The sequence below is a fragment of the Vicugna pacos genome, chromosome X, assembly GCF_048564905.1.
Source record: "Vicugna pacos chromosome X, VicPac4, whole genome shotgun sequence".
NCBI lineage: Eukaryota > Metazoa > Chordata > Mammalia > Artiodactyla > Camelidae > Vicugna > Vicugna pacos.
In genome coordinates, this window is record NC_133023.1 from 54,731,631 (window position 1) to 54,747,965 (window position 16,335).

At 41.4% G+C, this 16,335-nt stretch overlaps 1 protein-coding gene across 2 annotated transcripts; it reads right to left on the reverse strand.

The window, feature by feature from the left end:
- Positions 1-1,975: 1,975 nt before the first annotated feature.
- On the reverse strand, positions 1,976-7,318 carry SLC7A3 (solute carrier family 7 member 3). 2 transcript variants are annotated; one of them, XM_006217666.3, is made up of 12 exons: positions 7,127-7,318; positions 5,721-6,124; positions 5,231-5,389; positions 4,860-5,037; positions 4,554-4,666; positions 4,207-4,429; positions 3,893-4,032; positions 3,698-3,800; positions 3,282-3,448; positions 2,945-3,111; positions 2,493-2,601; positions 1,976-2,356 (listed from the first exon to the last, which is right to left on the reverse strand). In XM_006217666.3, exons 2-12 carry the CDS (start codon positions 6,088-6,090, stop codon positions 2,226-2,228), a joined length of 1,860 nt encoding a protein of 619 aa, XP_006217728.1. In that variant the 5' UTR covers positions 6,091-6,124; positions 7,127-7,318; the 3' UTR covers positions 1,976-2,225. The 2 variants fall into 2 exon arrangements, with proteins under 2 accessions (XP_006217728.1, XP_031531067.1); XM_031675207.2 differs by having other exon boundaries at positions 5,721-6,148.
- Positions 7,319-16,335: the final 9,017 nt, after the last annotated feature.

The window sequence follows — 16,335 nt, forward strand, 5'->3', positions numbered from 1 at the left end:
ACATCCAAATGACCAAAAACCCTGAAATATTTTGCCCAAATGACTACAGTGCTCTCCTAACTAATTACTACTAGCAATGTTGCACAGTGGTTAAAAAGCACAAGCTGCAGAGTCAAACAGAACTGTATTTGTAGCCCAGCCCTGACCATTCTAAGTTATGTAACCTTGTGGGGAAGGTATAGCTCAGTGGTACAGTGTGTGCTTAGCATGCACAAGGTCCTGGGTTCAATCACCAGTACTCCATTAAAAAAAATTTAGAGATGGGAGGGTATAGCTCAAATGGTAGAGTGCATGCTTAGCATGCATGAAGTTCTGGGTTAAATCCCCAGTACCTTCTCTAAGAGTGAATAGACCTAATTACTTACCCCTACCAAAAAAAATTAAATAAATAAAACAAATTACACCCCCTCCAAAAAAAAACTTTAAGAAGGGAAAAAGAGAAAACAAAAAAAACACAAAAACAGAACCAAGGTATGTGACCTAGAGCATATTTCTTACCCAAAACCTGTTCCCTCATCTGTAAAAACTAATTATCATAACAGCCACTTCATTGGGTTACTGCAAGAACTAAAAGATTGTGTGCAGTGTCTGGCATATAATACTCAATAAATGGCAGCTAGTATCTCACGTTCTAACTTCCCCTACCCTCTTCTAAGCCTTCCTCTTTGCTGCTAGACCAACAAATCCAAGCATCCGTTTTGCTTGGAATTACTCAGAGAAAAACCTGCCTCCCCACCGTCCCCTCCACACACACAGAGCATTTGAAGATAGCATATCTGAATTCCGTGGTAGGGCATACAAGACCATTTGTGTGGTCTGTTATCTTTTACCACAACCCCATATATGCTACCCTCCAGCCACATAAAACTATGTCATACCCCCAAATACAATATGCTTATTCACACTTCTATGGCTTTGTGCACACTGTTCACTGACAGGCAAGCCCTCCCCTCAGTCCACTTCAAAAAACACCTACCCAAGACTCAGGTCAAGCATGTTCTTTGTCCTTTTGCAGCACTCAGCAATTACCCCTGCCCTGGTACAAATCACATTGTTTCATGTTTAACTGCCTGTCCCCCAACGAGATTGTGAGTTCCTTGAGGGCAGGGACTATGTTTTTTTTTTGAAGCATAGTAAATTTACAGTATTGTTAGTTTCTGGTGTATAGCATAGTGATTTAGTCATATATATATGTACACACATTTTTTTTCATATTCTTTTTCATTATAGCCAATTACAAGATTGAACATAGTTCCCTGTGCTATACAGTAGGACCTTGTTGTTCATCTATGTTATATATAGTAGTTTGTATCTGCTAATCCCAAATGTCTGATTTATCCCTCCCCCCTTTAGGGACTATGTTTTATGCTTAAAGCCCCAGCACCCAGCACAGGGCCTAACATTTTATAACTGCTCATCTGTTTTGTCAAATAAATGGATGAATGAAGTTTTGGTCTGAGCAGAGCCCTAACCACTGTTCCCTCACTACTTCTGTAGCAATCAGTACCTAGACAGTCCTTTACCAAACCTCGCCTATTGTCCACCCCTCCTCCCAGCAGTACCAAACACCCCAGCCAAAATTTCTTTTGTCCAGGCAGTCACAGGAGTCTGGGACTGGTCCAATTAGTAGGGGTGGGACAGAAGACAATGGTCTCAGTGTAGGCCCTGACCAATGCCAGTGTTGGGATCAGAGTCCATCCCCAAATCCCAGAGACGAGTGTTGCTGTCTACTTATTCAGAACCTAACTTTCAGTGTAGCAAGGGGAAAGCATATCTCAAGATCATTCCCTGAAGTGTGACTAGATTTGATGGCTACTTACCCCACCCTACTCAAACACCCTGCCAACAAGAAGCACACACAGGCATAACAGATACTTCCGTGATGACCAGAGCAAACAAAGGACAATTTTCTGAAGCTCTCCACACTAAAAGTCAGGTACCATATCATCTCTAGCAAGCAAAGAACAAGACATAGTTTCTTTTTCTAGTTTCTTTTAATAATAATTTTTTAAAAGCCAGTAAGCAGCTAAAGATACAATTAAAAAGTAGACAAGTGAAAAAAAAAGGTAAGAAACAGCAAAGACACACCCTTAATTCCACAATAAATACAGAGCTCTGTTAGTGTTCAGCTACCAACATCCCATGGGAAGCCTAGCTCTCCGTGTGGTCAGGAGTATTCTCCACTATTGTGCAGTGAGACCAGACAGCATTCAGGTGTGATGGTGTCAAATTGAATGTGTACAGGCACTGCTGAGATCAAAGTCTACAGTTTTGGCCCTAGACTTGAGTGAGGGTTGGTCACTCTTAACCTCTTCCAGGCTGTGCTGCATCCCATAGCCGAAGTAGATGGCAAACCCTGGTGGGGAAAGGTAGTAGTCAGGTGGGGAGACAGTGACCTGTAAAGGCTTAACAGGTCTCCTACTCGAGACCCAGAGGGAAAAGAGTTGGGATAGGACACACAAGAGGGCTACTCTTCCCAAGTGGATACCTACCAATGAGCATCCAGACCCCAAATCGGGCCCAGGTGCCAGCTGTCATCTGCATCATAAGGTAAACATTCACAAAGATGCTCATTAGTGGGAGGAGAGGCAAAGCAGGTACCTGGGAACAAAGCAAAATCTCCTTTGTATAGACCACAAGGTGACATGGAAGGAGATACTGAACCGACTCAGGCCAGGAAAGGGAGAGTCTGACTCTTACTCGGGCTCTGTATTTCACTGCCCACTCATTTCGTGCACCTCACATGGCACTCCTGGAATATGCAGTTTGGGGAAATGGAACAGGAAAGGAACTAAGAAGGGTCAGAGACGATGTCTTTGGCCTGGGTGTCTCCTGTATCCTTCCCTTCTTGTACAATTAAAGAATCTGGACGAGATTGCATGGTATCTGGAGCCTATTCTTCCAAGATGGGTTGGTTGGGGGAGGAAAGAGAGAGGTCAATTACCTTAAAGTGAAGGGGAGTGGAACTCTGTGGCTGTCTCCAGATGACACCAGTGATCCCAGTAATGAGCATCAGGAGCAGCACGACCACTGCAAGCCACACTGGGTCTCCAGAAAGCAGTGGAGTGGACCACTGGGCCAGCACCAGGCAAAGGACACTCAGCAGCAGAGCTTCAAGAGTCAAGTTGACAAACACCAAAACCAACTCTTGAGACCGACCCGTTAAGACACGAGGCATCCCATGCCAAGGAACGTCAGCCCCTCTCTAGTTCCTCCTCCAAATGCCACACACTGCCCTTGCCCCCATCATGCTGACCCAAGAGAAAAATTCCACTGCTCACCAAGCAGTGAGGAACAAACATAGACAACTTGGCCAGAGAGTGGAGTGGGGATGGGGTTGAGTGGACAAAAGAGTCCCTGAAGGGTCAGCTTCTTTGCTTCAGGGATCTTCTCCTCCTGCAACTCCACTTCACCTTCCACATTCCTCATCTCCTGGTCAGGCTGATACCTGAGGCAAGAGTAAGAAGGTAATATTAAGAACAACCCTGAACCACTGTACCATCTTCGCCCAGGCAGCGCCATCTTCCTTGTCACTATTAAGGGGAACAGCTAGCTCTCTTTGGCAGAGAGGGAGATCCACATTCCTCCAGGAGAGTAGGGATGATGAAGGCAGAGGGGGAAGGTGAAGCAGAGCCCCACTGTTCCTCATCTAAGAATAAAAACCCAAACCACAGTCTGTGGAAGAAGGGAATCTCACCTGAGGATGAGAACACAAATAGCCACCAGGGAGTAAGCAAGCAGGGTCCCAATTGACATGAGGTCCACAAGATCAGTGAGTTCAAAGAGGAATGCCATGAATGCTGAAATGGATGGGCAGAAAACGTGAGCAAAGGCAAGAATAAAGTTAAGGGAGTTTGGTGAAAACAGGGGAAGGGCAAAGATGATTTTTCACCTGCGATGATGCCAGAGAACACAGTGGCCACGATGGGGGTGTGTGTGCCAGTGTGGATCCGGGCAAGGACACGAAACAGGAGACCATCCTCTGCCATTGCGTAGATCACCCGAGGCATGGGGAACATAGAGCCCAAGAGGCTGGAGAGAAGAGTGCCCAGACTGGCATGAGTTGACCGCGATCTCTCTCCTCAAGGCTCTGAGATTAAGGAGTCTTCACCTTCTCTTCACCACCCTTCGAAGGGGTATTCCCTGGTGTGGAATGCTATAACATGAGACTCTGACAGCGGAGGAGAACAGACATTTGACACTGACCTGGTAGAAAGAGCACAGAGGGATCCAACAGCTACAACGTAGCGGGCAGGGGCCCATCCTGTATAGAGAAAGGCCTCAGGCAAGGGGCTCTCAGGCTGAAGCTGGTAGTAAGGCATCATGAGCGTGAGTGCCGAAGAGACGCCAAAATAGGCCAAAAAGCAGACAAACAGTGAAATCACAATGCCCGTGGGGATGGAACGCTGGGGATTCTGGGCTTCTTCCCCTGCAGGAAGAGGCACAAGGTTCTGAGTCAGAGAAGCCACCTCGCTCCTCTACCACCCCCAGCCTACACGCACCCTGGGCACACACGTGCCCAAGCCCCGGAGCGAAGGAAATGACTGTGTTACCAGTAGTAGCAATACAATCGAAACCAACAAATGCATAGAAACAGGTAGCAGCTCCCCGAAGAATCCCCTCGAAGCCAAAAGGCACAAATCCTCCAGAGCCCAGAGGGCCCAAGCTAGAGTGAAAGAAGGGATAGAAAAGGTAGGTAAGGGTGTGTGCAGCCAACTCTGTTCCTTTTCTCTAATGCTTAACTACTTAGCTGGGTCTTCAAGGCCAAGGCTCCCATTCTTCCCCACTCCCAGTCCAGAATCCCTCAGCGTGGCTCCCCCTATCATGTGCCCAACTCGGCATCTCCTGAATCTCCTAACCTATAGGTGTCATTGAGTCCGGCCACGGCCAGTTTGTAGTCCTCTTCTGTGAGCTTCCAGTTGTGCAGATCTCCCTTAATGAAGCCAGAGATGATGACAAAACCGAGAACCAAAAGGTTCACCACCGTGAACACTTTGGTAACCAGGGCTGACTCACTAGCCCCCAGGGCCAGCAATCCTGTGGGAAAGAGGCAATCAGGACTCTTGAGAAAGAACAAAAGGCCTCAGTCCAAGCTTTGTTTCCCGCCTCTAGGTGCAGGAAACCTTTCCTTCCCTTCTTTTCTTTCTCACCGCTATCACCTCTACCAAGCTCTCGCAGGCCTAGTGCCTCCTCGCCCCACCCCCATGACTGTCCCTGTCCCTTGCCTCACCAGTGAGCAACAACACAAGGCCCATAGCAAAAAAGTCTGGATATTCTGCAAGGACATGGGGAACATGCAGCGAGATGCTCCCCTGCAGGGTCTGAGAGATGTGATTCCCAATCAGGTTGTCAAAAGCTGAGCTCCAGGCCCGGGCCACACTGGCTGTACCTGGTGGAGTAGAGGGAGAAACATGGGGTCAAACTTCCTCTCTCCTCTCCTCCCTCCCCCATACCGATCTCACAAGAACCCCTGTGGATTTTCACCTATTCTTACCTTTTAAGCAACAAAACCAGTCAATTAAGGAAACCAGGACCAAGGTAAGTAGAATGAACAATTTCTCCACGCCTTCAACCCTCCCACCCCCCCCAACAAACACACGCATTTCCGGATAATTAAGTCCTGAGAATGATGAATACCTCATTTCACCATTCCACCCAGATTTCCTGACTCAAAGCCCCTTCATTGGGCAGTGTCGTTCCCCCATGCCCCACCATCTCACCGATGACATAGGAGAGGATGAGGTTCCAGCCAGTGGTGAAGGCCCAGAGTTCACCCACAGTGACATAGCTGTAGAGATATGCAGAACCAGAACGGGGAACCCGGGCACCAAACTCCGCATAGCACAGCCCAGCCAACATAGAAGATAGGGCGGCCACCAAAAAGCAGATCACAATGGATGGTCCTGCTTTATCTTTGGCCACCTCGCCAGCCAGGACATACACGCCTGCACCCAATGTGCTGCCCACACCTAGGGCCACTAAATCCAGAGTGCTCAGGCATCTGGCAAAGCGGGTCTCAGCCATGCCTGGCTCCAGTGTACGTCTGCGTACCAGCTTTTGACCAAATCTGCAAAGCGCCTGCCACAGCATTCTAGCTGGAATTGAAGAGGATGCTAGGAAGGATCTGGTGAAAAACAAGACAAAAGACCTTCAATAGGGCTCATTATCCCTAAGCTCGAAAAGTGAATTACAATACCCACTCCACCAAGAAAAGGAGCTGTGGGGGGATGGGAGGAGGATGTTGAAGGGACAAAGGCAAGTCACTTTTTCTCTAACCTCAGTTTCTTCCTATGCAAGTAGGAATAACAATACCTCACAGGTTTGTGAAATGATTGATTTCAGAAACACATGTGAAAGCTCCCTATAGTTCAGGGCCTGGAACCTAGTAGGTGCTCAATCAATATTAGTCTTTTCTTTGGCGGGGATACTGTGGGGTTTATCCTAGACCCCCAACCCAGGAGCCAGGGAAGCTCATTTGAGTCCGTTCCCTGGCTTGTGGCTCTTTGGGAATTAAACAGAACTCAACCCAGGAGGGGCCAGCAACTCCAGGGAGAACCCCCTTCTCACACTCTACAGCCACATTCCTTTTCGGCGCTCGCCCCCAGGGCTTCAAATAAGCAAGGTTCCTAGATCGCCCGGAGGGAGGGGGAACCGATCTCGGCTACAGATCAAAAGTGAGCACCGACTCAATTCCATCCCTCCCCACCAAGCCCACACAGTGTAACTGGCGCTGCTGTCGCCCTGGGGAGTAAGCAAATGTTCCCCCACTTCCTCCCGCCCCGCTAGGCTGACCTGCTAGCATCAACAGTGAGGCGGGGCTTCGACATCTAAAGATTTGGAGACGCGCCCCGAGAGGGGCCCCTGAGCAGCCCGAAATTGCTCGCACCCAAGAGGAAGGGTTTCGCTTTATGCCCCCCGACTCAGCTCCCAGTTTCTTATGCCACCATCTAGAAACGGTCTGGGGCTGAGGTGGAGATGGGAGTCTTGGCTCCCAGGGCTGGGGTCTCGCCAGCAACAGGTCACGGCTGCATTGATGCAACTGCATGCCATGGTTGCCAGAGAATCCTAGGTATGCCCAGACCCTCGCTGGCCCCCTCCGACACACGTGTCGGCCCCCGAGGCTTACCGGGGAGCTCTTGCAAGCCCAGGGCACGAAGAGTCTCGGATAGGGTTCGGTGAGGCTGAGTTAAGCCGAGTTGGGTTGGGGCTGCCGAGTTCGGTGGCTCAGGCTTCAAAGCTGCTGCTTGGGGTCGTTGCGCGCCAAGCGCCCCTTATATACACCGGGAGGCGGAGCCGGTAACGTCATGGAATCCCACCCCCAATCCTCCTCCCTACACAACACACACACACAGACACACACACACACACACACACACACACACACACACACACACCCCTTTCTCTCTCTCCCTCCCTCCCTGCTTCTCTTTCTCTCTCTCTCCCCAGCTTTGCAAAAGGGATTGCGTGGGGCCTGAGGTTGCGTCCCACTTGCAATAGCAAGACCAGCGTGGCAGGGAGCGAGAAAGGGGGAGGGCATCCTTCTCCCATTCTTGTCGTTTAGCGTCAGAGCAGGGCAATAAGAAGCTTCCTGTCCTGAGACCCCAGGGGATTTTCTACCTTTGTGCCTTGATAGTCAGAATCAGTGATTGGCAGGGGTGGGGGAGGAGTGAGAGGTGGAGGAGAAAACAGCACAAGGCAGTCTCCAACTCAACTCTCATCCTTCCTTAGCTTTCTTTAATACATGAGGTTACCTCATCCCTGAAATCTTTCCCAAGGACCATACCGGTTACGGACAGCTTTCACCCTCAACTGGGCGTTTTCCTAAGGCAGTCCGCAAGAGAATCAGATGATCTCAACTACCACCTGTACACAGATAGTTAATCCCATCTAGGTTTCTAGGCCCTTGTTTCTCCATAGGGTATCTCCAGCTGCCTATAAATGTTAAACTAAATAGTAAATATGAAATTTTGACAATATTGAAATATTAAAGGAGGGAGATTATTGAATTCCATTTTACTGATGGGTAAGCTGAGGCTCAGAGGCATAACTTGCCTGAGATCACACCATAATTACTGGTTGACCACCTTACTAATAAACCTGGCATATTGAACTTCAATGCCTGCCTCCATAGGTACCATCCCTCATTTAAATGCACAAGAAAAGGAGGTGTGGCAGCAAGCAAAGCCAAACAGGGAGACAGGCCCTTTTAGGCTAGGAGTTTCTGGGAAACATAAAAGGAGCAGGAGAATCAAAGAAAGACCACAATGAGTGTCAGACCCATAACCGCATCCAGCCTGATTAGTTCTTAATGAGAACGGAGCAACAAGGGTTGTGAAGGTGTGGCTTTCTTTCGTCAAGACGTCTTGGGGATTAAGGATGGGCCTAAATATCCTTGTTTCCTTTAAAGAATCCATTATGAATAGGTCACCCATTAATCTGTCCAAAATATAAATCTTTTTTGAAGTAACTGGTATTTTCAGCTACTATAGCTCTGTTTTGGCTTTCCTTAAGTATTCATCGAGCACTGAATATGTGTATAGCAACTAGCGTAGAAATGAAGAGACTACAAAGGAAACAGAAAAAAAAAAGAAATTCTTGCCCTCCTAGTCTTAAAAATCTAGTTAGGGAAGAAAACACCCACAATACAACTGAAACAATATTACAAAGGGGTTAGGAGTGCAGTCTTTGAAGTTAGACCTAGGTTAAATTCTCATCTCAGACACTGTGGCCTTGAGCAAATTATGTAATATCTGAGCCTCAGTTTCTAGATATAATACACACATTTCACAGGGTTATTGTGCTGCTTAGATGAGATTATGAAGTCAACTCTTTCTGCCTGGCACATGGGAAGTATTCAATAAAAACTTGATACATATTCAAAATAATATTTTAGTGTGTATGATACTTATTTGGTCACTTAGATTAGGTAATTGATTCAATTATGAGCTCAACTGACAAGTTGGGGTTGTAAATATTCAGGGAAAGAAGTTATTGGTACAGACTAGAATATATGAAGAAGGCCTCTTAGTTTGTAAGGGGTTGGGACATGAAGTAAGTCAGGGGCCCATGTAGAGACCAGCCTAGTACATGCAGGCTAATAGTGGACTTAACACTAACAGTGGACTTAAAAGGCACTCACTTATTCAATAAAAACTTGGTCAGCTAATTAATTAGAAGCATCAGGAGTTGCTCCAATTCTAGCATTCCAAGATTTTGTGCAACTATTCTTATATACCTATCTATCCTTTTCATGAATTTGTCAAATTCAATCACATTTTCCTCAGCTTTTATTTTTCCAGAAGTTGCATGGTGTCCTCCAACATTATGAACTTTCTCCAACCTCGTTATCTCTTCTTTGTTGTATAATGGCCAGGTGCAAAACATTGAATTTTTGTTTGCCTTTATTAGAATACAGTTTGAGGAAAACTGCAAAAACAATGACCCATAATCCGTAACAAACCATCTATTTGTGTCTTTGCAAGCTCTGTGATGGTCTTTGTCCGTATATAAATTATATTGTCATATAATTTTGCATTCTCTTTTTTCCATGATCAAATATTTTTCAAATTACTACTAATATTCAAAATAATATTGTTAGTGGTTGCATAATATTCCATAGCACTGATGTATCATTATTTAACCATTTAAATATCTATTCAGGTTGTTTCCAGTTTTCCTTTATTCTAAGAAGCACCTTCATTAATTCAGTGTCTCTATTTAGTTGAGTTACTTTCTTAGGCTTCATTCCCAGGAGTGGGATTATTGAATCAAAGATAATGAACATATTTATAAACTTTGATACTTGTTACAGTGCTTTCCCAAAGGATTTTTATCAATTTATAGTGCTATCAGGCATGTTATAGTAAACCAACCTTACCACGATCCATTTGCCTATTCTCAACATTTCACAAAAATGGAAGAAGATAGTACACAGTCTTTGGTGACCCAGCTTCTTTCATTTAGCATATTATTTTTTAAGGTTCTTCCATCTTATACCATGTATAAGTATGGACCTCATTCCTTTTTATTGCCAAGTAATGTTCTATTATATGGAAATACCACATTTTATTTATTCATTAATTAGCCAATGGACATTTGAGTACTCTCTTTTTTCTTTCTTTCTTTTTTTTGCTATTATGAACAATGCTGCTATGGACATTTGTATACAAGTTTTTCTGTGGATATATGTGCTAAATTCTTTTGAGTACTTAACTAGGAGTGGAATTGCTGGGTCACATGGTAACTCTATGTTTAACCCCTTGAGGAACTGCCAGACTGTTTTCCACAAAGGCTGCACCACTTTATATTCCCACCAGCAGCGTGTAAGGGTTCCATTTATTTCACATTCTTATCAACACTTGTTGTAATCCATCTTTTTTTATCATAGCTATCCTAGTAAGTGTGAAGAGGTATCTTATTGTGGTTTTCATTTGCATTGCCCTAATGACTAATGATACTGAGCATCTTCTCATGTGCTTATTGGCCATTTGGCTGTCTCCTTTGGGGGAAAAAATCTATTCAAATCCTTTGTCCATTTTTAATTGGGTTGTCTTTTTTTTAACAGTTTTTATTGATTAATAATCATTTTACAATGTTGTGTCAAATTCCAGTTGTTCAGCACAATTTTTCAGTCATTCATGGACATATACACACTCATTGTCACATTTTTTTCTCTGTGATTTATCATAACATTTTGTGTATATTTCCCTGTGCTATACAGTGTAATCTTCTTTATCTATTCTACAATTTTGAAATCCCAGTCTATCCCTTCCCACCCTCCACCCCCCTGGTAACCACAAGTCTGTATTCTCTGTCCATGAGTCTATTTCTGTCCTGTATTTATGCTTTGTTTTTGTTTGTTTGTTGGGTTGTCTTTTTATTGTTGAGTTTTAAGACTTCTTTCTACAGTCTAGACAATAGACCCTTATCAGATATAAGATTTGCTAATACTTTTGCCCATCTATGGGCTGTCTTTTCACTTTCTTCATAGTGTCTTTTGATACACAAAAGTTTTCAGCTTTGACAAAGTCCAATTTATCTATTTTTTGTTCAATTGCTTCTGCTTTAAATGCTGTATGTCAGAAAGTATGCCTAATTCATGGTCACAAAGATTTAGACCTATGTTTCTTTCTAAAAGTTTCACGGTTTAACTTCATATTTAGGTCTTTGACCCATTTTTGAGTTAATTTTTGTACAAGGTGAGATAGAGGTCCAAATCCATTCTTTTGCATGTGGATATCAAGTATCTCAATATCATTTGTTGCAAAGACTATTCTTTCCCCCTCTGAATTGTTTTGGCACCCTTGTCAGAAATCAATTGACCACAAAGGTAAAGGTTTGTTTCTGGACTCTCAATTCTATTCCATTGATCTATATGTATGTCCTTATGCCAGTCCCACTCTGTCTTGATTAGTGTAGCTTTGTAATAAGTTTTGAAATTGGAAATGTGAGTCCTTTAATTTTGTTCTTCTTTTTCAAGATTCTTTTGACCATTCTTGTTACCCTGAATTTCCATATGAAATTTAGGATCTGCTTGCCAATTTCTGTGAAGAGGACAGCTGGAATTTTGATGGATATTGCCTTATATCCATAGATCGATTTGGAAAGTATTGCCATCTTAACAATATCAAGTCTCCTGAACTGTGAATATGGGATGCTTTCTATTTTTTAAGGTCTTCTTTAATTTCTGTCAACAATGTTTTGTAGTTTTTAGAGTGTAAGTTTTGTACTACTTTTGATAAATATATTCCAAAATATATTATTCTTTTTGATGTTATTGTAAATGAAATTTTTTCCTTAATTTTGTGTTCAGTTTGTTCATTGCTCCTATAGAAATGTAATTGTTGACTATACTTCAATCTAAAAAGTGACTATACTTCAATAAAAAATGACTATACTTCAATTTTTAAAAAAGAAAATAAATAAATATAATTCATATCTGCATATTGGTCTTGTACCTTGCAATCTGGTTGAACTTTGAAGTTCTAATAGTGTTTTAATGGATTCCTTAGGACTTTCTATATACAAGATCATGTCACCTGCAAACAGAGATAATTTCACTTCTTCATTTCCCACCTGGCTGCCCTTTATTTCTTTTCCTTGCCTAATTGCTCTAGTTCAAACTTCGAGTACGATGTTGAGTAGAAGTGATAAGAATAGACATCCTTGCCTTATTCTTTTTTTTTTTTCCTTGCCTTATTCTTAATCATAGCATGAAAGCATTAAGGTTTTTACCATTTATTATGACATTAGCTGTGGGGGTTTTGTATATGCCCTTTACCAGACTGAGGGAAGTTCATTCAACATTAACTTTTTGAGATTCATCCATATTGTTGTGCATCAGTGTAGATCATTCATTCTCGGCTGTATAGTTTTCCTTTGTGGGAATATATCACAATTTATTCCTTCTACCTTTTTAATCAACTTTTGGTTAGTTTCCAGGTTTTAGCTACTACAAGTAGTGCTGTTATGAACATTCTAATACATATCATTTGCTGAACACACATGCATGTTCCTACTGGGTATAAACCTAGCAGTGGATTTGCTGACTCATAGAATGTTCAATTTTTGAAATTTTATGTTTGAAGTTATCAAACTTGATTTCAAAAGAACATTAATAGTATTAGATAATACACTGAATTTTAAGAGAATTCAGAAGTTCATAATGATATGTTAAAATGGGGAGCTCTTCTTTATAGAAGAGTACCAGCTAATAAATCTATAAAAAATGCTAGAATTCAAAACTCACCATTTTGTACTCACCAAAGTAATAACTGCCTCAGACAAAGGGAAAGGTAACTATATTAGTTTTCTATTTCTGCTGTAACAAATTACTGCAAATTTATTGGCTTACAACAACACAAATTTATTATTCCACACTTTATATAGGTCAGAAGTCCAGCACTGCATGGCTAGAGTCTTTGCTGAGGGTCTCACAGGGATAAAATCAAATGATCTGCATTTCTTTTTAGATACTCCGGGGAAGAATTCACTTCCAAGCTCATTCAAGCCGTTGGCAGAATTTCATTCCATACAGTTGTAGGACTGAGGTCCCCATTTCCTTAATATGTGATCTTCTCCATTTCCAAGCCCAATGCATCAAATCCTTCTGCTTTGAATCTCTCTGACTTCCCCTCTTCTACTTTTAAGGCCTCCTGTCATTACACTGGGCTCACTGAGGTAATCCAAAACAATCTCCCTCCTTTTGGATTGATAACTTTAATTTGGATTAAGGATTAGTAACCTTAATTATATTTACAAAGTCATTCTGCCTTGTAATGTAATGCATTCACAGGGAGAGAAGGTCATGGGGGCTAAAATTCTGCCTACAACAGAACCTTTACAGTGGAGAGATCTGGGGGAACTACCATAACCAAATAATCAAACTTAGTATCACAAATAGTGGGACAAATTGACATTATGATCCTCTAGATGTGATGTAATGAAAAGTACATATCATCTGTGACATATTTTTGCCAAAAATTTTGCACCTGAATCTAGTCATGAGGAAATAGTCAGACAATCCAGATTGTGAGATCTTCTACAAAAGAAAAAAAAAAGGTAGGGGGATACTTTTAGATCAAAGAGACATGACATTATAAACAACAAGGTTCTACTGTATGGCACTGGAAACTAAATTCAATAGGTTGTAATACTCTATAATGAAAAAGAAAATGAAAAGAATATATATATGTATAACTGAATCGCTGCACTGTATACCAGAAACTAACACAACACTACTTCAATTTTAAAAAAGAATTGGGACAAGGAGTGTAGTGCCTGGGTAGGGGGGAAAACATGACATTATAAGTACGTATTTCTCAACTGGAACTTTGATATTTTTTAAAAAATAACTATTAAGGACATTATTGGAGCTATTGGGGAAATTGAATGTGGAGTATGTGTTAGATGATGATAGCATATCAATACTAATTTCTTGTGCATAATAATGGTATTGAGGTTATGTAGGTGAATGTCCTTGTTCTTAGGAGATGTATGCTGAGTATTTAGAGGTGAAGTGTCAGAAACGGTTCAGCAAAGATTATGTGCATATGTGTGTATGCACGTGCATGCACATGAGAGTAGTGTGTGTAGAGGGAGAAAGAGAAGACAAATCTGGCACATATTGACAACTGGTGAATCCAGGTGAACAGTATATAGGTGTTCATTATACTACTAAAATTATCCATAGGTTTGAATTTTTTTAATTAAAACTTTAAGGAGGAGGGTAATGGCTCAGTGGTAGAGCACGTGCTTAGCATACAGGAGGTCCTGGATTCAGTCCCCAGTTCCTCCATCAAAAAAAACACTGTCTCTAAGTTTCCTAACCCATTTGTCACTTCCAACCACAAAATTGGTTTTATTTAAAAATATATATATAAAATAATAGTTTTTTTAAGTTTAAAATGATCCTCTTATAGATGAAATCTCACTTTTTCTACTTAACCCTATAATCCATTGGGAATTTACTTTGGTGTATGAAATGTGATATATATTAGATATAATACTAGTTATATATTATGTATATAAATAATTTGAATTTTTCTCCAAATACAAATCAGTCAGCCTAATATAATTCATTAGTCATTTTTTTCTTAACTGATTATGCCTACTTTATCATGTAGTATTATATTAGCACATAGTTTGGATTTTCTATTTTCATTGGTCTAAGTCTACTTTTATGCCAGTACATTAAATTTAGTTTTTAATTTAAAAGTTGCAAAAGCATCTGTGTTTTTTTTTTTCCTTTGAGATGCCAGCGGGGAGCAGGGTGGGAAGGGATAGACTGGGAGTTCGAAGTTTGTAGATACTGACAGGCATATGTAGAATAGATAAACAAAATTATACTGTATAGCCCAGGGAAATATATACAAGATCCTGTGGTAGCTCACAACAAAAAAGAATGCAACAATGAATATATGTATGTTCATGTGTAACTGAAAAATTGTGCTCTACACTGGAAATTGACATGACATTGTAAACTGACTATAGCTCAATAAAAAAAAAGTTGAAAAAAATTGCAAAAACAAAACATGTTAGAGAGAGAGAGAGAAAGTAAAAATCCATTTCCTCCCACTACAATATCCCCACTGTTAAGTTTCTTTTGCTTTCTTCTAGACTCCGTGCCTATACAAGAAAATATATGCTTAATTTAAACACATACAGCCTTTTAAAACACAAATAGTATACATGTTCTTTTGCTCTTTATTTGTTTTTATTAAAAATATATTTCAGGCTGCTTTCCAGATCAGTATTCATGGGCCCCCCACCTCACTTTTTAAAATGGCTGTCTAGTGTTCCACAGTATGGGTGGTCCATAATTTATTTAACCAGCCCCCTATTTATGCACATTTATGTGGTTTCTAGTTTCTTTTCCCAGTACATTTTAAATAATGGGTGCTTTACCATATTTTAACATTTGTTAAGGCAAGACTTGCTCCTTTTACAAAGTACTCCAAGCAGTTTATTTTTCAAAACGAAACAGTCATTTCACAGTCATTTCTGCTATCTTGCTTGTTTGGAAAATGAGAATTTGTTCCAAAGCGATTGATAGATCAGGCAACAATTTGAGCAGAATGTGAATTTCACCTTTACTTATGTGCAATTTTGTCGTGGGAAACAGTAAATGAATGCAGAAAACTGCACCCAGATAAACCAAGCCAGGCAGGAATACACATAAAGGACACATGCATACTCTGCAGACAGCTACCTCAGTTCACCACGTGTGTGAGTCCCACCCACCCCTATCGGGTGTTAACAACTTTCAAATTGCAGGTAACTCTCATTCCACCACTTCACAGTAATTCACGGGGTAAAGCCATTCAATGCCCACTTCCACAAGCAAACTGTAGGTCTTTTTCGAGGTAAAGTGCCATTATTTATTGTAGTATTCACTTATTTCTTATCATTTAACACGTGTAATACTGTGACACCACATTTATTGATTTCCTATCTTTTTTATGTCACTGGCAAAGATTTGTAGTGTTGTGCTTCTAACCCCATCTTACTCATAAGCCATGTGGCTTTTATTGCACAATTTCTCATAGTTGGATGATTTTTAGAAAAGTGTAGGTTGCCTATAGTGGAACTGACTGCATTGAGTTTCAAAAAAAATTTTGTTGAAGTTCTGAATGGAATCATAGTAAATTCATAAATCCATTTTAAGGGAATATTCTTATATATTTAATTTTTGTATCCAGAAACAAAAGATGTCTCTTTATATTAAAGTCATTTTATATTTCTCAATTAAGTTTTGTAGTTTTTCTTGGGTCATACATATCTTTTATTGAGTTTATTTTAAAATATTATATGTATACTTCTTACTATCAAGCATGA

Bases quoted from the DNA above. Each gene is read 5' to 3' on its own strand.
- SLC7A3 (XM_006217666.3), bottom strand. From the start codon at position 6,090: ATGCTGTGGCAGGCGCTTTGCAGATTTGGTCAAAAGCTGGTACGCAGA. The intron at 4,033-4,206 runs GTCAGTGTCAAA...TCTTCTCTCCAG, and splicing joins CTCTGTGCTCTTTCTACCAG to CCTCTTGGGCTCTATGTTCC. The intron at 3,449-3,697 runs GTGAGATTCCCT...CTCTTGCCTCAG, and splicing joins ATTTGTGTTCTCATCCTCAG to GTATCAGCCTGACCAGGAGA.